General features: G+C 32.5%; 1 protein-coding gene across 1 annotated transcript in view; it reads right to left on the bottom strand.

Annotated features, from left to right (window-relative positions):
* Nucleotides 1–22,249, bottom strand: part of LOC148613816 (activating signal cointegrator 1 complex subunit 3-like) — a 204,081-nt gene extending 181,832 nt beyond the window's left edge. The window contains exons 1-17 of the mRNA XM_088587463.1: nucleotides 22,150–22,249; nucleotides 19,670–19,925; nucleotides 18,555–18,975; nucleotides 17,118–17,256; nucleotides 16,199–16,304; nucleotides 15,376–15,431; nucleotides 12,655–12,773; nucleotides 11,327–11,465; nucleotides 9,621–9,746; nucleotides 6,692–6,892; nucleotides 6,181–6,321; nucleotides 5,454–5,618; nucleotides 4,249–4,405; nucleotides 3,134–3,225; nucleotides 2,421–2,558; nucleotides 1,145–1,336; nucleotides 226–450 (exon numbers count right to left, since the gene is read on the bottom strand). Coding sequence (XP_088443589.1) covers nucleotides 226–450; nucleotides 1,145–1,336; nucleotides 2,421–2,558; nucleotides 3,134–3,225; nucleotides 4,249–4,405; nucleotides 5,454–5,618; nucleotides 6,181–6,321; nucleotides 6,692–6,892; nucleotides 9,621–9,746; nucleotides 11,327–11,465; nucleotides 12,655–12,773; nucleotides 15,376–15,431; nucleotides 16,199–16,304; nucleotides 17,118–17,256; nucleotides 18,555–18,975; nucleotides 19,670–19,907 — 2,655 coding nt within the window. The 5' untranslated portion in view covers nucleotides 19,908–19,925; nucleotides 22,150–22,249. The remainder of the gene's footprint in view (nucleotides 1–225; nucleotides 451–1,144; nucleotides 1,337–2,420; nucleotides 2,559–3,133; nucleotides 3,226–4,248; nucleotides 4,406–5,453; nucleotides 5,619–6,180; nucleotides 6,322–6,691; nucleotides 6,893–9,620; nucleotides 9,747–11,326; nucleotides 11,466–12,654; nucleotides 12,774–15,375; nucleotides 15,432–16,198; nucleotides 16,305–17,117; nucleotides 17,257–18,554; nucleotides 18,976–19,669; nucleotides 19,926–22,149) is intronic.
* Nucleotides 22,250–22,252: the final 3 nt, after the last annotated feature.

The following is a 22,252-nucleotide window of genomic DNA, read 5'->3' as shown; positions in this document are numbered from 1 at the left end:
GTTGACAAACTGGGATATTAGGCAGAGATAATTTTACGAGACGAGGAACAACAGGTAAGCAGAAATTGGCAAAATGGGAGTAAATAAATTGTAATTTAAAGCATCATTACGGTATAATGCGGATTACAAAAAATGAAAATCTGACACAAAAACAGACGAAAATCATATGTGCATATGATTCTGTCTGATCAGTCATGGACAGATAGTGACTGACACAATACTAACCTCTGCATTAAGATTATCTGTCAGACTGTTGACAAACTGGGATTCTATAGGATTCTGTCTGGTCAATAGGGATAGATAGTGTGACAGTTTATCATGAGTTGTGATAATTGTACCCTCGCCAAATTTGTCGTACTGGGGACGTCCAGCTCGGCCAAATATCTGCATTACATCTAATATACCCAGATCCACAAAGGAACCTTTCTTAGCATCATAAATTTGTGTGCCCTGGAAGTATATTATTTTGGGAAGTTCACTATGGAGTAATCATTAAAAGAAATCAAAATGCCAGCATAAAGAGAGAAACCAAGTTGATATCAAACTGTATGTTTTCAAGGACTACTTTCATAAAAAAAAATATTGATTTTGGTTTTTTTCTGAACTCCTTCCTCAGATCAAATTATGACCGATTATATTCCTAACAATAAACAATTCAGGAAAAACTCAAGAATTTTATATTTTTTTCTAAAACCCAAATCCAGCATTCTATAAACATGGTTATAACAACATTTATCAAATTAAAATCTAGAATCAAAGTTGATATCAAGCCAAATATCTTGTGTCAGAGATAAGGAAAAAAATTGCCCATTATACAATGATTCTAGCTGCAAAATTCCAATTAAAAAAAATATGCTAAATTATTTGCTTTCATTTCTTTCCTCTTTAGGTTTAGAGCTCTTCAAAAAATGAAAAAAAAATACTATTTTAGTTTAGCAACAGTTTTAAATGACTATAAATAAAAACATTTTTAGAAGTGCTGAAAACAAAAACCCCCAAAGTAGCTAGCATTTTCATTTCTTTCATAAAATCAAAATAATTTTGAAGTTTAAGGTAACCATTTTTAATACAAAAGAGCATCACAAAGTTAATTTCTTTGAGTTGCTTTATAGAAGGCTAAATGTTTACTTAACATCTACTTCACCTTAATAATAACAGCATGCGCAGGTAGATTGACTCCCCAAGCAAGGGTAGCGGTACAAACGAGACACTTTACAAGTCCTGCAGCAAAGTATTTCTCTACAAGGTTTCTATCCTGTCGTAACATACCAGCGTGATGTATAGCGAAACCATCAGGGAACAGATCCTTCAGTTGTTTGTTTCTGGACTTCATCGTCTGTAAATAGTAAACCCTAATGAGAATATATGTTGTTTTCATTTTTTTCGTACAACTAAAACTAGCAATTTAAGTTTCATAGCTGTAATTATTGAGGCAAGTTCAGTTATCAGTTATCCTTTAAAAAGTTTTGAAATTCTCCTCTTTGATAGTAGTATGTTTTTCTTTGTGCCTCTATAGAAAGTAAATGTTAAGTAGCTGTCTTTATAACAATCATGCAAAATCTGAAAAAATGTGATACACCCCAAAAAAGGCTACATATTTTTATTTTTGTAATTAAGTTATTTTATGGGTCTATGTTGTGAGAAGTGTTATTATTCCTTCAAATCTGTCTGCTCTTTGGAGATAATCAAAATTAAAAATCCAATGGATTCTATTGTATTGGAGTGTCATTACAGAGTTATCTCCCTTAATTTTGAAATCTATCGTGCATTCTATATAATATTTATCTTAATATGGAAAAACAAATGTAAATTTCCGTTTACTATGGCAATGCAAACAAAATATCAAAAGTAAAAATATGTAGTCTTTTCACCCATGAATCACATTTTGCATGATTCTTAGCTGGAGTGCTACTTAAATAATAAGATTTAATAATAATAATAATAATAATATAAGGTGATATTGTGCACCATGTTTTATCTGTTTATTAAAGCAAACTCAATACATACATGTAGACATAGGCTCAAGTAAGAATCAGGCAAAAAAAAACACATATCCAATAAGTTCTAAATAATTTGTAGATACATGTATCCTAAAGATAAACAATTTTAGAAAGTCATATTTACATGTACAATAGAAATATCAATAAGAATAATTTCTAAGGTTGGTAAGTAATGGAATAATAAAAAGGAATGAAGTACAATTTTATTGAGAAAAATTTCAAACCATTTTTTCCCTATATAACCAATACCTTATTTTTACTTCTTTCATCTCTTTCATATGTTCTCTCAACACTAATGTAACATTTTGGTTACATTTTCACAATAAAACAGTAAGCAAACATTTTGAATCTATCATCTCCTGCATGACTCTTAGATGAACCTGTACCAACATTTTCAACTTCGTATTTTTTTTTACTTACACTTTTCTCAGCCTCTCCATACTGCCTAGACTGCTCTGGAGAAAAATATGACCAATCATTCTTACTGTTCTTAGCCATATCTCTCAGTACCATAGCTGTTCTTACTGTATCATTTCTGGCATGTACAAATACCATCGTCTTGAGGAAAGTAGAAAGAAATTAACATCAAATTTCATGTAAATCATGTAAATTGTGTGTATGAATAGAGGATTTATTTATTTGTGTAATAAAGTCAATTGTTTTGCAGTTTTCACTGTGATGAAATTGAAAATACCAGTGGTCATGTTTTTAGTCATGGTATCAACATTCCTGGCATGTATGAATTTAAGATGAAAAGAAAAGATTAAAGAGATCAGCATCAGATTCAATGTAAACTGTTCAGTTGATAATATGAATAAAGCCAAGAACTTATTTACTCCATTATTGAAATTGAATTTTAGGCCATTTTTGTAGGGCCAAAATATAGAAAAAAAACAAGTATCCATTATGGGTTATGTGATCAACAAGACAATTTATAATACAGTAAAACCTCTTTAACCGAACCCCTTCAGGACTGTAGAATTTGGTCATTTTAACAGGAGTACGATTTATCCAGGTTCAAATACATTTAAACTGACACAATGGGACTTCACAAAGTGTCTGATTTAGGCAGGTTTTTGGTTAATTCAGGGTTTGGTTTAAACGGATTTCACTGTATATACATTCATACAAACCTGATAGCCTTTCTTAACCTGCTCTAGAACCTTTTCATAACACACAGTGTTCATATCTAGCAGCTGTTGTACTCTGTTAGAAGACTTAATACCTGGAGGAAACAAGAAATTAAACAGAAAAACAGACAGACAGACATGTTGGTTTCTATATTACACCTAAAACTTTGTTGGCAAGGGCTATAATTTATACATTTACAATCTCATGTAACAGAAAACCTTCAAAACTTATTAAGTTTGTCTCTAGCACAGAATCCGCAAAAATTAGCAACAGCAAAAATTATATGTTTACAGTATATTGCTGATATAAGTTGTATCATTGGATATTGCAGCCTATTTTCTGCACCATGATAGTTACCACTTATTTTTCATTGGTAACAATTCCAATGTACAGTCTAGAATGGCTTAATGGTTAGTGATGCAAGTGTTTAGTACCAGTTCTCTATGATTTGGTTGTATTATTTACTTCTTGTACAGCCTGACATTTTGCAATATCACATAGGGCGATGTGATGTGAACTAGTGATATAAAAAAAATCCCCACTGTGTTTGGTTTTTGTGTGATTGTGGCACAAAATTAATAGAATTTTATTATTCAAAAAAGATGTTGTGCTGTTTCTTATGTTGATGGCCAAAAACATCTGCTGACATCATAAAAAACTGCTGACATCATAGACAACTGCTGACAATCGGTGAAATTTCTGTCATGGCAGATGCCAAATGTCAAGCAGTCAAATATTTCAGAGGAATCACATAAAAAAAGGATGTTTCGATAAATTTTACGTTAAAAGTGAAAACGTGTCTAAATCAGTCATATTCGAAGCTATCTGTCTTAACCACACTCAATCTCTAAAGGTTTGGTATATACACAGCCAAATGTGCTGTGTATATCTGTTCCACTGTTCAACTGCATACTGTGAAAGGATACCAATTTTCATGGATTTGGAAAGAAACACAAGTTTCTGGATTCTTGAATTTGTGGTTTTGAGGTTTTCAGTATACACATATATTGAAATCTCCTTTCCATCGGTAACAAAATTTTGTGGTATGGCCTACCCACCAAATCCAGGAAAATTGGTACCCCACAAACAATAGTATTTTCACAGTATTACACCATACCTATAAATGATTGCCCAAGTGGCACAGGTCTGAATCTACCATCAAAGAAGAACAACCCAGAGTAAGGGTTGACATTAAGGAACCTTGCTACATCCAAATAGTTAGGTAATGTGGCTGACAGTCCTACAATCCTTATCATACTCTGTGAACTCTCAACCTAAAAAATATCATGTATTTCATTAAAGAACACACATAGGTTAACTTAAGAATCAGGCAGGCTAGAGTATTAGTTGACATGTAGAAGTACAGCTGTATTGAGATATCGAGGTAATATGGCTGAATATCCTGTGATCCTTATCATACTCTAGGAACTCTCAACCTAGAATACAAAATATTTTTTTTTATGGATTGAGTTCTAAGATTCAAAAAGATCAGGCCCCTGTGCGACAAAAGTTAGAAAGTACTTAATTCTGAGCATATTCTTAACTTCCATGGTAACTCCAATCAATGACTTTGAAATTGATGACGTCACAAATAGTTAAGAACTTAATCAGACTTAAGTATTTTTTAAGTTCTGTGGCGCTAGGGCCAGAAATTTTTTGTAATTCATATAACATTAGAAATTAGAAATCAGAATTTTATTAGCAACATCCTCAACCATGGATAGTTGGTTATCATGTTGTATTGTTTTCTCTTTTAACCTACAGAGAAAAAAGGTTGTGGCTTCGTTATATATTGCAACTTTGTGTTGATATTAGGTATTTCTCTTCATGAAGGGCAATTTTGAATTACTCTTAATATAAGTAGATGCATTAGACTGTTACAAATGTGTATATACCCCCCAAAAAAATATGATAGAGTATATATGAAAATAAAGTAAAGATGTAATTAATTTGAAATTTACTTTTTCAAAGGCATATAATTCAATAAAAATTTCAGTTCAGTGGTATGAAAGATAAGCTTGATGTGTAATCCATCAAGAATATACTCACACACCAAAAATCAACAAGCATAGAACAGGAATTCTAATATGACGTGCTTCAAAGCTTCAAACCACAGCCATGGTAAAAAAGTGATTAAAATATGAGCAACGTTTCGTGAAACTCATAGGCTGTGTCTTTTAAAAAATATGAACAAACTAGTCCTATTTTAATCAAAATAAATCACTGAAACACAATTTTAAAATTCAATTTTATCATTGTTTTACCACAGTCTGGCCATTTATAAGAAATATAAGGTATAAAAGGAAACAATAAAATGCCTACCTGTCTAAGGGTTCTAGCCACTAGACTCTCTATAACAGATCCTCTATCATCATGAAGTAGGTGGACCTCATCAATAATAAGTAGTTTGACCAGCTGAGCCAGGGCCACATCACCAGTACTCTTTCTAGTTACAACATCCCACTTCTCAGGAGTTGTCACCATCATCTGAAATCATACAAAATGTTAACACTTCCAGAGCATCTAAAGTCAATGCTGTTTTTTTAGGGATATTATATTACAAATGCTTTGGTTTTCTTTTGGTACTCAGTCTTGTTTTCCTTATTTTCAGTTTTTACTTGAAACTGTATTTCATTCTGTTATCTACATTGTGTGTGTAAATAATCTGCTTCTTCCTTTGATGTTTTGGCCATATACCAGTCAGAGAGTAGATCTTGCCATTTTAAAGACAGAAGCAATTCTCACACAACCTGCTCACCAAAATTTTATTCCTGAATGAAAATTGTTGTACGATAGCTCAAATATCAGCAATCTATTAGATGGTCTTTTCATAACTTTTGGGCAAAGGGCGAAAAATAGGTTGGCGAGAATTACTTACTGGTGAGGATTACTTGCCAGTGAGAATTACTCCTTGACCACCATATAGATTTTGGTGTACCTGAATTACCCTTCTATGATGATTTTTTGTATGGTGGCATTTAATTCTTATAAAACCTTTCTTACAGTAGGAATAAATTCATTACTTTTCCACAAATCAGTCCTATTGTACCTGTGTTTTAAGTATTTCTGCCTTTGTCAATGACATATCTCCAGTCAATTCTCTAACAGAGATTCCTAGGGGCTCCAATCTATTACCAAAGTTTCTCACCATCTCAGCAGCGAGAGCCTTCATTGGAGCAACATAGATAATCTGAAAAAGAATAGAGATGATACTAAACAAAAAAATTAGCCCCTCCAATCCCTCAACTCTAAATGGACTTAATGTAAAGTGTTAAAACCCTTAAGTTAGTCTCCCTTTGAAGTCCCCTGACAATAAATATGTTTCTTCTTACACATCTACAAATGCTACCCAGCCATCCTATAAAATTTCGTCAAAATTCGTAGGCTGTTTAGGGGGAGATGCACTTACAAGTAATGTGGACAGACAAACAGACAATCAAACTAACAGGGTGATTCCTATATTACCCCCACAATTTAGTTGTCAAAAATGAGCATTTAACCCACAAACACTACTTTATGAGATATCTAATGAAGTGCTTAAATCTCTCTCTAATCTCTACCTTAAATTCATCCTTCTTGATGACTCCCTGTGACAGATGTTGTTTTAGTTCATGTAGAATAGTTAACATGGCAATGTTTGTTTTACCAGCACCAGTTGGGGCACAGATCAGCAGGTTCTCGTTGGTCTTGTAGGCTGAGTGGAACACAATGGATTGGATACGATTCAAAGCTTTAGTTTCCTTGAAAGCTATTTGAGCAATCTGAAATGTTTAAGATGTGGAAGCAATATTTCATTACTATGTTTGAATATATAAAAAAATTGTAAACCATGAAATTTTTGCTGCAGTTTATTACTGTAATTTTATTAGATGAGACCTGTTAAATGGAAAAAAATGTAATTAGTATCTTTGAATAATGTTGTATCTATCGCAATTGAAAACTGCATCAATGTAGAATGATTGCAGAAAATGTGAAATAGGAGAACACAAGAATTTCTCAGTTCATAGACATTATCACAGATATATTCAACTCAGACCAGTTAATTTCCTCCTATTAGGAAGAAGACTCCCACAAAAACAATGACAAATTTTCAATCTCCCACATAAAAGTGTAAGATTTTTTAGACATTTTGGTTAAAATTATTATATTTTCAGTGAAGTATACAGAGATGATTTTACAAGGTAAACAAACAATGGGGAAATTGTCAATACGGAAGTAAATAGACAATAAAAAAAAGAATCGTAACAGTAAAATTCAGATTTGAAATAGCGGAAATTCGCTAAAAAATGGAAGAAAATCATGTCTGAGTATACTAAATAATCATTAATGGAATTTTACATCAAAAACTTGTTTTGGCATATAAATCTCCCAAATGAGACTGTGTAAATGGTTGAGAATTCCCAACATGAACTGTTCCAAAGGTTAACAGGTTTGCTTAATGGTTATTTTATTGTCGTTTAACTAATACCATGCTAAAGTGGTACAAATTAATCTTCAAATTAACCATTTTATCATTACACAGCCATCTTTCTCTTTGAGCAACCAAAACCCATTGACAGTATATTTATTGGTGATATACAGTCATTGACAGTATATTTATTGATGATAAACAGTCATTGACAGTATATTTATTGGTGATATACAGTCATTGACAGTATATTTATTGATGACAAACAGTCACTGACAGCATATAACACTTTGGCTTCACCTACTTTCCTACCCTTGCATAAACAACCTCTAAATTGTTGTGTCACTATCTACGGCCACTGGTGGGGATGAAATGTAACAGACACTTTGTATAAAAATCAAACTTGAATTAAAAATGATGAAGATAGCAGTATAAAGACAATTACAGTATATTGACTAGAAATTACAATGATACATGAATTCAGCACAAATCGGAAAAACAGATCAAGTATCCGTCTATGTAAGAGAGAAATCAAGGGAACCAAGGTTATAGCGGTAATCAAAAGAATGTAATCCAAGGACAAAGACCAGACATGGAAAACAGACATACATAACAAAGAACATAAAGTAACTAAAATCATACATACAAAGTAACAAAAGTAAATGAGCAACTCGCACTCTACTAAAAACTGGGAGCATGGACCAGGTGCACTGGTAGGGTAAGCGTCCTCTGCTTTTCTAGAAACACCCGCCAAGTTGCTCATAAAAAGTCAAGTTCGGGGTAGACAAACGGGGGAAGGAAAACCATGACCCGCTGAATAAATCAGTTTTCATGGTGCTGATGGATACACCATAATGATCCATGAATCATGCAAAATCTGAAAAATGTGATACACCCCAAAAATGGCTACATATTTTCATTTTTGTAATTAAGTTGTTTTATGGGCCTACACTATGAAATGAGTAATCATTCATTCAAATCTGCATCAACATTGAAAATCAAGTAGAGTCTATAGTATTTGAGCGTCATTTACAGAGTTATCTCCCTTAATTTTTAAATCTACAGTGCATTCTATATAATTTTTATCTCCTAAGAGCACAGGTTATATGTAAAACCATATGTTATATTCTGTTTATTATGACATTTCAAACAAAATATTAAAAATTAAAATATGTAGGCTTTTTACCCATGAATCACATTTTGCATGATTCTTAGCTGGAGTGCTACTTAATAATAAATAATAATCATTAAAATTCTTTCATTTTGTTTAGTTACTTGTCTGTTTTGTTTCCATATTGTAATTCAACCGTAAGATTTAAGTTTTACAAAATGGTATTTCATCATCTATAGTTAAATCTGACATTTGTTTATGTTCAATATATTAAAGAGACCATCCATGTAGGAACCAGACAGATCCTGTGTTATGGGTGGCACAGGTTAAAGCAGAACGGATGACAAAGGGTCTTATTGGCCTAAAATTCAGCTGAAAATTAATAATAAAGTGTTGAATGATTCAATTGTGAATTTGGAGACTTGAATCCATCACAAATTAAAAAAACATTAAGACTTTTGATGATTCTTGCATTGAAATGCCAGAAAAATTGCTTGAAGTTGACCAATATTCAAATATTCTGTCAAATTTTATACTTTTTTGTCAATTTCAGGTCATATTTTTGGCAAGGAAATGGTGTTCACACCCCAGAAATAACTTCATACTTATAAAAATAAACTAATGCCACAAAATACTATTTCTTTCTATTTTACTGCGTTGCGAACAAATTTTATGTTATAACAATAAAGTTGATATTTTTAGGCAATATCCATAGCTTAATGCCCATACACCTTTTAGCTCATCAATTTTTTTCTTCAAATGTGATGCTTGACAAAGCATTAATAAATAAGTGTCAATTAACATCATTTGGTTAACTGAAAGTTATGTGAGAAACGAACCTCATGGTGACTTGATATTATGTAAAAATTAAATTACGACTCTCAATTAAACATTCACAGTGGCTAAATCTCACATAACATCAAGTCACAATGCAGTTTGGTTTCCACAAGATTTATTTTATATTACAAACCTCATCCAAAGAGTCAATTGGTACTCTCTTTTCTCCGACATTGGCTGGTGCCATCTCTGTGTGTGGAATAATCACTTCTTCATACATTTTGTTATTGTTTCTGTGGAAATTATCTGATAATAACATCTGAAAGTAAAATCGTAAAAATGTCGGGTAAAATATGTTTTCTCTGATTTAGAGCTAACTTAACAATCAAATAACAAGTTGTGTAAATACTGGTAATCTCACACATGAGTTTTATGTTCCATTTAGATAATTAGTTTGAATTACAATGTCTTATCATGAAAACAAGCTTTTGCTTTTTAACTTTAACATATATGTTAAATTTTGGAACAGTTCATGCGGGAGATTCTACCCAGTGACACTGTCTTATGTAGGAGATTTTTACATAGAAGCAAATGTTTAATGTAAAAATCCAAGTATTACAGTATTTATCACAAGAAATATAGTCATTTTAACCCAAAACCCCTACAAATCTTACACCTTTACATGGGAGATTTTTTTTTATTAATATTGTGGGAGTCTACTCTCCCTCCCAATGTGGGGGGCGGAGGGTTTACAGGTATGCTTTAATTGTAAATTTTGTTGATTAAGAAATTAGAAAAAGAGTGTCTCACATTGTGACTCATGGATTTTCAAGTTTCTCCAATCACCAAAGTGAAATGACTGTATTTCAAGCACTCGCTGGAGGTCAGGGTGAAAATACTGTTATTTCAATAGTCTAATAATCCATTTGTTTCATTGTAAGTAGCTATAATTCCATAATATTGGCCACAATTTTGAAGTCATAATTACTTAATGTATAAAGAAATAAAATTCTTTCCAGGGCACAGCTTGATACAACCCTGAATAGGGTATGTAAGTCTCGTTTTGGTTTCCTTTTCTTTACCGGAATTTCCGACGTAGAACATATTGAAAACCGAAGACCGGTCTACATTTAAATGTTTACTTCCAGGTACTCGAAACGCTGCATAACAATGCAAAATCTTCTATTTTATGTTTTTTTTCTTAATACCTTTATCATGTAGAAATATACATCTGTCATTTTTATCGATATTGTTTACACAAAAAGATGTTTTGCCCTTAACACTGAACTCAACGCTCTCTAAATGACTTATCTCCATGCTTTTGAATGGTAGACTAGGACCCATTCTCGTGAAATCACGGGGTCACATGATGAGACTTACATACCCTATTATTGGGGCAGTTTTGACATAAAATCTTATTATTGTTTGATTAAGACCTTTAGTTGACACACTGAACTAATGTGTTGATACAGAAAACTATTTTGACAGATATAACTAAATATCATAGTAAAGGAATCCAGTTCTGTAGGTCCCACTGTAAAACACAGATTTGACCTTATGGCCAGGGGTCACAATAATACCTGATACACTGTCCTAACATCATGCCAAATATTAAAACTGTCTTGAGGTAGTCTAACATCATGCCAAATATTAAAACTGTTTTGAGGTAGTCTAACATCATGCCAAATATTAAAACTGTCTTGAGGTAGTCTAACATCATGCCAAATATTAAAACGTCTTGAGGTAGTCTAACATTACGCCAAATATTAACACTGTCTTGCAGTAATCTAACATTATGCAAAATATCAAAACCTCAGTATTTTGAATGAAAAAAGAGTTATGGACTGCACACTATTTATGACTGAGGGCCCCGATAGGTACTATGACATTCTAATATACCTTAACTCCTGCAATATAAGCTGAACTCTGTCTAGCTTCAGCCATACTGTCATAAACATTGGGGTATCTCTCTGGTTGTCTGTATGTCCTACCACTGGGAAGTATAGGAGCAGATGCTGCTGCCATTAATGCTGCTTCCCTATAATGAAGTATTGAAAGTAGAACATATTTGCCTTTCAAGGGCCAGGGTATGGTATTGATTTTTTAACACACGGAAAAACAATTCTTTTCAGTGGATAGCTTGATACGACCATAAAGGTTGAACCCTGATCAATTGGAAGAATTATCCATACAACATTCAAGCTAGATACAGCTGTGAATTTAGATGGTGATTCAGTGTTGTTTTTTTTTTTTAAACTATTTACCCAATGTCAATTAAAGAGTTTGCTCTTCATGTCTAGATTCTCATAAAACATAGTTCTATCTCTAACAAGGCAAATTACATTGAAAATCAAAAGCAGAATTCTATGTTACAATTCAAAATATTACTTCTATATATTGTATGTTCTCATTACCCTAATATTTCTGGGGTTAAATTTTGTACTGCTGGGCAAATGGATATTTGTTTTTTTTTAATTTTACAATCACAAATTTCATTTCATCACTTGAACCAATGATTTTTTTCTTAGACTTGTTTTTTTCCATTTTTTTTTTTTTAGGATTTAGATTTTTTTCCTGAACCTTAACTTTATGGGATAAAAAAGACATAAAATTTTGCTTTTTCTTATTTAAAACCATTTGGAATCGCAGTTAAACAAACACATCAATAAAGTACATTAAATAACTTCATAAAGTATTTTCATAACACCAAACTTGACATAAGTAATATTTATCATAGCAGTCCAATAATGTACCTAGTATTAATTTAAAGAGATAACATGAAAGCATCAAAGTAACTCTGACTGATTTCACTCTGTTTCAAATGAAAGCTTGATAGATTTGGTGAAATTGAAACAAACATATCACTGATTTCAGGAATTATGTCCCTTACTGTAGGTCTACCACCTTAAATAATAAATACAGGGTTTTTGCATATGTGTCGTAAGCTGAACTTCCTTTAATCAATAACAGCACAAGAGCAGGTACAGATATCAACCCATATGAAAAATCAATAACCTACCTCCAATGCAGTTTGTGTAGGTATTTAAATGTATGTCTGATAAACAAAATACAAAGTTGCAGACATGGTTGTGCTAAATGTATCCCCACTCATACAGAAATTTTATATGTATGCCTAAACTATATAAAGCCTCAAACCAAATATTCACAACATGTTTAATTTTTTCAAACAATATAAAATTACACATATTTTGTATGTATATGCTTACCTTTGTGCCCTCATTGCCTTAGGGTCAAAGTTGAAGGAGTCTATATCCTCAGATCTTTGTTTGTCTCCCCTCTTCTCTTCTTTTCGCATCTGTTTCATCAATCTCTTCTCATCCTCTGACTAAAGATTTTATGAGTGGAATTTAGCAATAAAATTTATCATTTTGAAGTCATAATTACGAAGTGTATAAAGAAATAAAATTCTTCGCAGCGAGCAGCTTGATATGATCCTGAATAGTTGGAGCAAGTATGAACACACAATTTAAACTTGATACAGCTCTGAATTTTGATTGTGATTAAACATTTGACAGAGGAAAAGAATCTTACCAGAATAAAAAAAGCCCCTTATTTGGCCCCTTGTTCTTCAATAAGCTTCCTTTTGTGTAATAGCACCTTGAAGTATACTGTAAACATACTAATTTTCGCAGTGTACTAATTTTTGCTATTTTCTGGGTGGACAGAAAACCATAAAAAATAGTACATGCAAAATTTATTTTTAACACTATACAACGCTTATCATTTTTTAAACCACAAAAATTGATACCCATGAACAGGTTTACTTGACAGAATCTGTGAAAATTAGCAACGTATTAAAAATGCTTGTTACTTGACCCTATTTTACCCCTAATCCCGAATTAGTTCAAGTCACAGCCACCAAATTCTTTCGTGTAGTGGCATCTTATGGTATAATTTCATATATATAAAGATCTATATACTTATACACTTATACTCAAGTCAATGTCTGGGCATGAAATGACTACGAAAAAAACTACAGCATGATACAATTATACAACTGCAAATTGTTTCTAGTCATATAAAAAAAATTATCTGTGTATTTTTATTGTGTAATTATTTACCTTGGATTATATTCTGATGGAAAGATTTTATTTGATTCATGAAAATATTTTTTGTCACATCAAAACCATGTGAGCTCATATTTAAATTTAACTAAAAACGTGAAGTTGCATCTGTTGTCGCGCTATGCATACCCAAACTTGTACAGGAAATAGATAATGGATAGCAATCAAAGTTGTATATAACGTATGTTTCATCCATATGATGCCACAATCCATTTTTGAAATCAAACCATCCTTTCGGAGCAGTGATTTTTGTGACGAAAGTTTTCTTTATCATTCCATATAGTGAAAAATGGTTAAGTTGTTGATATTGGAGAGGAACCAAAATTGCTTACAATTTCCAGAATTTGGGAGCTGAGAAAATTCAGATGGATGGAATGACAAACAGATTACAAGGTGACTCCAGTGGGAATATAATACTGAAAGAAAGCTCACAAAGAGAATTACCCCTCTACAAATGGAGTTAAAATTCTTAACGTAAAACACTCAACAGTTATATTCCTTCACACCCACTTACCAATAATGCCCAACCTTCCAATAAAATTTTATCAAATTTCTTGAGCAGTTTAGGAGGAGTTGCCCTAACAGGGTTTTAACATGAAAAACCCTTAAGTTGTATTATCCCCCTTTGGAGTCCTCTGATAATAATTACCGTATTTTTCCGACTCTAAGTCGATTTGCCTATACTCGGCGTCACATAAATAACATACTGTTAAAATTTGAATAAAAATATTTTCTACGACTTTATTGACACCAACCGTCGTTTAAATTGTCTTAAATGACTTGCTCATTCGTTTAGCCAAACAGCTTCTCAAAAACAAGTCGCTTATTAGCTTAAATCATGCGTAACAAATCCTTACGGGAAAATCCCATACTAATATCCGCCATGTTGGTTTTTACGGGACGATTTGTTTACAAACGAAGTGCGTAAGTTCCCGTCGAACTCCGGTGACAATCGTCTGCTTGATCAACTTCTCGGTATTATACGTTGTTCGCGTAAAATAAATCCGAGATATCCGAAATAACGCCGAATTGCATTCTGGGTTCTTCGGTTTTTGGACAAACCATTTAAACGTAAACAACATCTCCTAGCAACCCGATCACTGTAAACATGGCCGACTTTTTACAATGTAAATATTGCCACCTAGAATTAAAATCTGACCGGAATTTAACGATTCAATGTTTAGGGAGAAGCCGTTTGGCTAAACGAATGAGCAAGTCATTTAAGACAATTTAAACGACGGTAGGTGTCAATAAAGTCGTAGAAAATATTTTTATTCAAATTTTAACAGTATGTTATTTATGTGACGCCGTCTATAATTTTGATCAATATCGCCAAAAAAAAACATAGATAAGTCGAATAATTGGAGCCACATGCGAATGTGTTACGACATAATGTAAATGGGTTTAAATTTGCATATTAAAGGACTGATAACCCCAAAACACTTGATAATTTTTCCAACTCAAAAAAAGAGTTTTGCTGCTGTATCTTTATTTATATATTTTAACGGTTTCAAAGTCTCAGAGTCTTTATTAACATCATAATATTCATTCCTAAAGGATAACGGCAATGATCAATAATATTTGAATTCAATCGCCAGTTTGACTGTTTGAGTGACAGCTTTTGTTGATTGCAGTTTACCATAAATTTTAAATTAAAGCAATCGAAAGCAAACTAAACAAATCTAACGAAAAACATTGTTGATGAACAATTTTCTTGAAAAATCCTTAGATAAGTTGAAGTGGAAGATAAGTCAAGGCTGACACTTTGCTGAATAAAAATATCCACTTGTAGTCCGGAAAATACGGTACATCCCATTTTCAAGTTCATTAAACTTGATTTCAATAATTCAACAACCAGCCTACCTGTATTGTTACTTGACACCCATATGTGGGTCTGGTCATACCAGGTTCTATCTTCTCTGGAATATTGAGAAAGTATTTTAAAGATTAAAGTCGTACCATAAATGGATGCCAATTAATTATGAAGAAGAAAATATTACATTGAAATTCATTTTTGAAATTGTACGCTTGTATGGCCTGTTTTAATTTTATTTCCTTTTTGACCACCTACATATTTATATGTTTTCTATAGACATGATCATTAAATATACGAAGCACCAGAATTCAAGTTCTTAAGCAGTTATTTACCATTCAAAGTTAATTAATATTCCCTGAAAGAATCAGACAGTGAGTGAATCAAAGTGGAATAAACACACAAGATAATTCCAAATGTTATCTGAAATGGCATTCATTTCTTTTTTTCAAGGAATAAATTATATGAAATGCATTGCAATTTCATTGTCAAAGGTAGATAACTCACTTTTCCCATCTTACATGTCTTGGACAAATGAAATGTCATTTTCTCTTCAAAACACCATAAACTATGTGCCCAAATTGTCAAACTAGTGTGTTTTTTCTCTCAGCATGGTCCATTATGTTTCAATTTTGCCTGATTCTTACTATTTTCCTGATATCACAACAATAAAAGCTAACTGAATGAAACTTCAAATAAATCAAAGCCCTGCCAAAACCAGGCACCCTTTTATTTTAGTTTCAATGAGTTATTTATCAATATTAACCATACCTCTGTCTATAGTGAGTAAATGCGGTTTCTGTTTAGACAAGATGCACTGTATTTCAGATCAATTACATTAAAAAAATTATTTGGGTAAAAAAATCTCCTTACTGCTTGAGATTTCCTCTGCCATTAATGCAGTCTTCACAATCTGTTTCCTATTCTGTATCAAACTTTCTATCAACTCAAACCTGTCAAATCCTAATAACTCAAACAGCTGCAATAAAAAAAATACAAAAAATTAAGTGAGTGTGTTTGCATACTCCCCCTACATAGAAGTCAAATCTTCAATTTCAAGTGATATGATTGGTTGAAATTAAGAAGTGCACAAAATCAAAACTCTGTGAATCAACAATCATCAATAAAAGTATATTTTTGAACAACAAATACATGTGTGCAAAGTTTCATGATGCCCCCACTCACCCTTAAAATATGTGAATGAAGGACAAAGACATTCAGATTGTTAAACAAATACATTTTATACATGTAAATCATCATGTACTGCATATCTTACCTGTAAAAGAAACCTACCTACTATATTTTTTTTCAAAGGTGTAATAGGAAACACACATAGTCTTATACCTAAATCATCCTGACATGTGTATGCCCTTAAAATAAATTTTATAAATATGCTTGGATAGATCCTTAACTTCTTGAGAAAAAAATTCATGAGCATGTAATATTAATAGATAGTTTCAAGAAAATATTTAACATTTCATATTAAAACTAAAACAACTGTATTGAAGAAAGCTCACTTAAGGATACCCCCTCCAAAGGAACAATCCTGTCAAAATAATGGAAAAAGTTGTCTAATCAGGAATTGATATTGATAGGGTCTGAATTCAAATCATACCATGTGACCTACATAAAGCTTGCATCAACTGTAACGAAAAGATGTTGATGAACGAATGGAATAGCATACAAACAAACAGCATGTGGATGGATATCCAAACATTGTGATAACTCTACACCTCTAGCTTTCAAAAACAGGGGAAATCATGACTAAATAATTATTTATATTCCTAATTACATCATTTTGAAGTTCGTCGTCCATCTTTGGTGATGTCAAGACATCAAACACTGTTGATGACAGGTCCTCCACTGATAGGCCAATATCTGAATCTGTGTAGTACTTCTCCATCTCTCTTAACAGCCAAGTCGCATCAAACCTAGAATATAATTCCATCAGAAAATGATGAAAGAGTTAACTGACTAAACAATAGAGGCCCTCATACAGTACTTGTATAGGAAAATAGGGAGAAGGGGGCTTTTAGGATATTGTATGGGGAATGGGGAGAATGGGGAAAAACTGGTTTGTGTAGTATTTTTCCATTTCTCTTGACCAAGCAGCATCAAACCTAGAATATGATTTATTCAGAGTTATTGACTAAACAATATGGGTCCTTATACAGTATTTGTATAGGGAAATGGGGAAAGAGGGATTTTATGATTTTTTACAGGGTATGAAAAGAATGTGAAAAAAACTGGTTTGTGTAGTATTTTTCCATTTCTCTTAACCAAGTAGCATCAAACCTAGAATGATGATTTATTCAGAGTTATTGACTAAACAATATGGGTCCCCATACAGTATTTGTATAGGGAAATGGGGAAAATGGATGGAGAAAGGGCAATCTTTATGGGAGTGGAAATTTTGAATAGTGGGGAGAATGGGGAAGCTGGTATTAATTTACAAAAAAAATATTCTTAATATAACGAAAAGCAATAGTTCTATTGTTGAAGAATTTAAAAGAATGAAATTAGGGTTGGTTTTATAATAATATACATTGTACAAAAGAAAACTGCATAACATATTTTTACTTCAAAGATGGGGAAAGGACAATGGCGAATGGGTATGGCATATAATGTAAATGGGAAGTTTATAACATTCCAGATCTTTTCATACATTTATATATTCTATGACAATGCAAGTCACCTGATCGCAATTCTGTTTCCCAATTGGCCAAATGCTGATAATGCAGTGGCGTTCGAAAAAAACTGGATCTAAATTGTAATTTTGTGCTGTGTTATTTTCTTGAATGAAATGTAGAAAATTATAAGTAAAAAGAACAAAATTTTACTGTGTCAGTTATATTTTTTCAAAGATAGTACTTGTTACCATTGGGCATCAAATACAAGTAAATTTAACAGAACCTAGTTTTATATACATTAGGTAAAGTTTTTTTTTTATCTACGCAGGCAAAAATTCAAGGTTATCGTGTTGACATAATTTACTGTTCAACCACACAACATGACTTCTTATGAAATACTGAATACATGCAAGCTTTTGCTTTTTTAAGACACAAGTAACACATAATAAACATGGTTGAGAGTGTCAGATTGGCACCAAGGTAGGTCATATTGATTAAAAGTTGCATGAAATATCACCTCAATGAGATGTCTAATTTCTGGTCAACTTAAACTTTAGTGAGTTTCTAACTCCGTTTACATCATAATAATTGGTACATACTTCTGAGAAGCTTGCTGTGATCTCTGTGGAGCAGAAGCTTGACCAACAGGTTCAGAATACTTCAGATCTGTAATGGCCTTCCTGTCTTCATCATCATCTGTCTCTGATTCAGAATATTCTTCCTCTTCCTTAGAACCTGGCAGTGAAAATTTAATATTTTTTCCAAACTCCTGATCCGTGGCTTCACCATCTCCCTCCTCTCTAACTTCGTTGCCTAGCAACAACATAGAATCTTCAGGTAACCATGCTACTACCCTGTTGACAAGGTTACAAGCCTTGGTTGCTGCTGTGGCAGGGAACGGACCAAAAATATTACGCAATTTGGCTGTTTGCGTTGGCCCAACTTTATCCACATCTTTGAAGACATCAAACAGGAAAGCGGCTCCACTTTCTATAGTTTCTAGTGATGCTTCAGATCCAACTACAAAGTGCAACATGTTATGATTGATTTATGATTATGATGAATTACAGTTTAAATATTGCAGTTTTGGATAAATACATAAAACTAGAGGCTCTTAGAAGCCTGAATCACTCACATGGCTCTATAAGAAAAATTCTAAGTGGCCATGTTTTATCTTGGATTAAAATTCTTAATGCTCACATCTAAGGAACAATTATATCAATTTTCATTAACTTCTGTCCAGCAATATCTGAGGAGAAGATTTTTGAAAGAAAGAACATTAAAAATAGCGAAAAAAATGTTGGAAAAGGGCAACAACTCCAACATGGATTCACAGATTTATGATTAACATGAAAATTAGACCACAGATAGATCTCGTCATGCTGAATATGATTACCCTATCACTGGTGAGCTAAAAAGCTAAAATCCACATTGCAGTTTTTATTAATCTTTCAGATTTAGAGCTCATCAAAGAATTGAAAGGTGAGCTCCTGGAAAAAGGCTCTTCATGCTACATTTTATACATCTGCTGCTCATAGAAGATAAGCTTCAGTGAAAAAGCCTGATAACATGTATGTACAAGTTTAAGAAATGGAATATTTCTTATAATCAAAAAGAGTTATTACTTCTGTCAGGTATTCAATCAATGCATTCTTTCTAAATACAATAAGATTATTTTCCCTGTATGTAAACATTTAATGAAAAGAAAACAAACCAATATTCTTAGCACACTGTGATAATTCCTTCAGGGTCTTGGTAAGTTCAGTTTTGTCAATGTTTGCCTGTTTATGAAGTTTAGCTGACAAGGTTTCCCAAGTTAAACCTTCAGACTTTGACTTTGCTATGTGCTGTCTCTTTTTCACAAGCTCTGTGGCAGTTGGGTAATCCTGTGTTGAAAAACCGACATCAGAAAATGCTCTTAGAGCTCCCGAGAGTCTCGGCAACTGCTTCATATCTTTATCTCTTCAATTCTGTAAAATAGTAATGAACATAAGTGATCAACAGTACAAATCAGAATCCAGTAGGAGCTCGAATTTGTTAGTACAAACTGGAATTATAATTTGACATATTGAGAAGCGAAATCTGTACTTTGGAATAAAGAATTAAGAAGACAAATGCATGTAAAGTCTAACTTATGAGGAAGCCAGTGATATTAACTTCATCTACATGAACATTTTATATGTATGAATTTTCCAAGTTGTGAAAGAATTTTAAAGTAAGTCATCATTAGTGTTGTGCACACTTTCTACCGATTTTATTGAATCAGTTGATTACAATAAAAATGGTTAACCCACCACTAGTTAAATTTTGTAATGATAGGATATCAAAGGACTAAAGCCAAGAAAATAAAAGCACTCATGACATTCTTTCTTCTCAGATACTAATATGTACTTCAAACCAAAAAAAAATGATTGTTTCTGAAGTAATGGGGCAAGCACACAGATACTCAGGACATTCTTTCTTCTCAGATACTAATACTTCAAACCAAAAAAAAATGATTGTTTCTGAAGTAAATGGGGCAAGCACACAGATGGCTATCATTATATATGTAGCTTGAAATGTCAAATGGAAACAATATCATTTGTAGTGTTTAACCAAATATCCAGTTCAACACTAACAGTTTCCCTGATGGTGGGTAAGATACATGTATATGTATTATGTTAAAGTGCACTTTAAATTAAATTTTTTTTAAGTTTAAAATATGAACCAAATAAAATTACATGTTGACGTTGGCATATTTTCCAGATTCAGTCATATTTTTTTTTAAAGTTATTCTTAAATGGTAAAACAAGAATTAGGGATGTAAATGTAAGTCTTGATTTTGAATATAAGTACAAAAAAATGTAGCATATATTGTACCTGTACATTCATAGTACCAACCACAACTGTACAGATCACATTATTTTGTTTTCATTTTCATGACGAAAAATACATGTACATGTAAATATCACCTTTATTCTATAGGAAAATGTACATGTATATTGTAGATAAAATGTGTTTGCTAAATTAATTGGACATTTCATTTCAGTCACGTATTTGCTACTTTGAATCATAGCAAGAATAAATGGTTAAGCCTGGGTCATGAAGTTGTAGTCTTACTTTTGGTGTTTTACATTGTCACCAGTTATTGTCAATATGTATGTACGTGTATTTTTATTCTTGTATAATTGTCGTTACTTTTCAAACATAATTTAAGCTTTGTGGTCAAGAAAATAAAATCTGATTGTATGGACAGAGCATCAGTAAGGTCATATACACTACTGTCAACACAAATTTTAATTTCTCCAATCTCCACTGTGGAGATATTTTGAGTGGAGTCACCATTTCAAAAATTGTCTGTAATAAACTTCTTCTGTCTGTGTATCAAGGTATATTGAATCAATGGTTCTAGCAGTTAAATAACATCTAAGTAATTGACAGAAATAAGTATTGAAAACTATTGAAATGGAGCAATTTTATCCCAGTTTTTACTTTTTTGGTGGTGGTGTCACAGTTGAATCACAGTTGAGGACATGAGTGACTCCACTGTGAAGAGTGGAAAAATTAAAATTTTGGTTGACAGTAGTGTACATGTAGTGGCTCTGAAACATGAATAGCTTAAAATCATTCTGCAAGAAAAGATGTAGTGGTCAAGGAGTAGTTCTCGCAAGCAATTAATTGTTGCCAAATTATTTTTTCATCCTCTCCTGCAAAACAAGTTTATGTGCCCAAAATTTAAGTAAAATGTCCAACAGATTCCTGATATTTTGCTCTAAAAAAATAAGCTCATGCATACAACCATTTCCATTTAAGAATACAATTTTGGTGAGCAGATTGGTGAGAATTGCTTCTATCTTGAAAACAGCAAGATCTACTCTCTGACCAGTAGGTATATGTAATTTAGAAGCGATACATTGTAGTTTGAAATTGAAACACGAGACAATAAGTACACAATTGGCTACTCCCATATTTCCATGGTCGAGACATTATCCACAAAATCTTCATCTTAGCAAAATAGCTCCATCCTCTATAGACAAATCATAAAATCATATTACACAGGCAAAATAATCCTGACTGAATAGAAGTGCAAGTGCTCAGTATAAAAAGATCAGTGGCAACTTTCTCATTCTCAGTAGTTTAAATCATGCAGTTCTCGCATCACTTTTGAATTACTTCGTGCATGGATACTATACAATCCCAAAAGCACATACTTACCATTTAAGACATGATCGTTATGCTCGATTTTATCAGTATGACATGTGAAATACGATTTGCTTGCACAACTTTTCCCGGACCGGATGTGCAGACGTCTCCTTTC

The sequence above is a fragment of the Perna viridis genome, chromosome 6, assembly GCF_037379345.1.
Source record: "Perna viridis isolate PV_CMFRI_1.1 ecotype Kerala chromosome 6, ASM3737934v1, whole genome shotgun sequence".
In the NCBI taxonomy this organism is placed as follows: Eukaryota; Metazoa; Mollusca; class Bivalvia; order Mytilida; family Mytilidae; genus Perna; species Perna viridis.
Note: the sequence above shows the minus strand (reverse complement) of the source record. Positions and strands in the feature narration are given on the sequence as shown.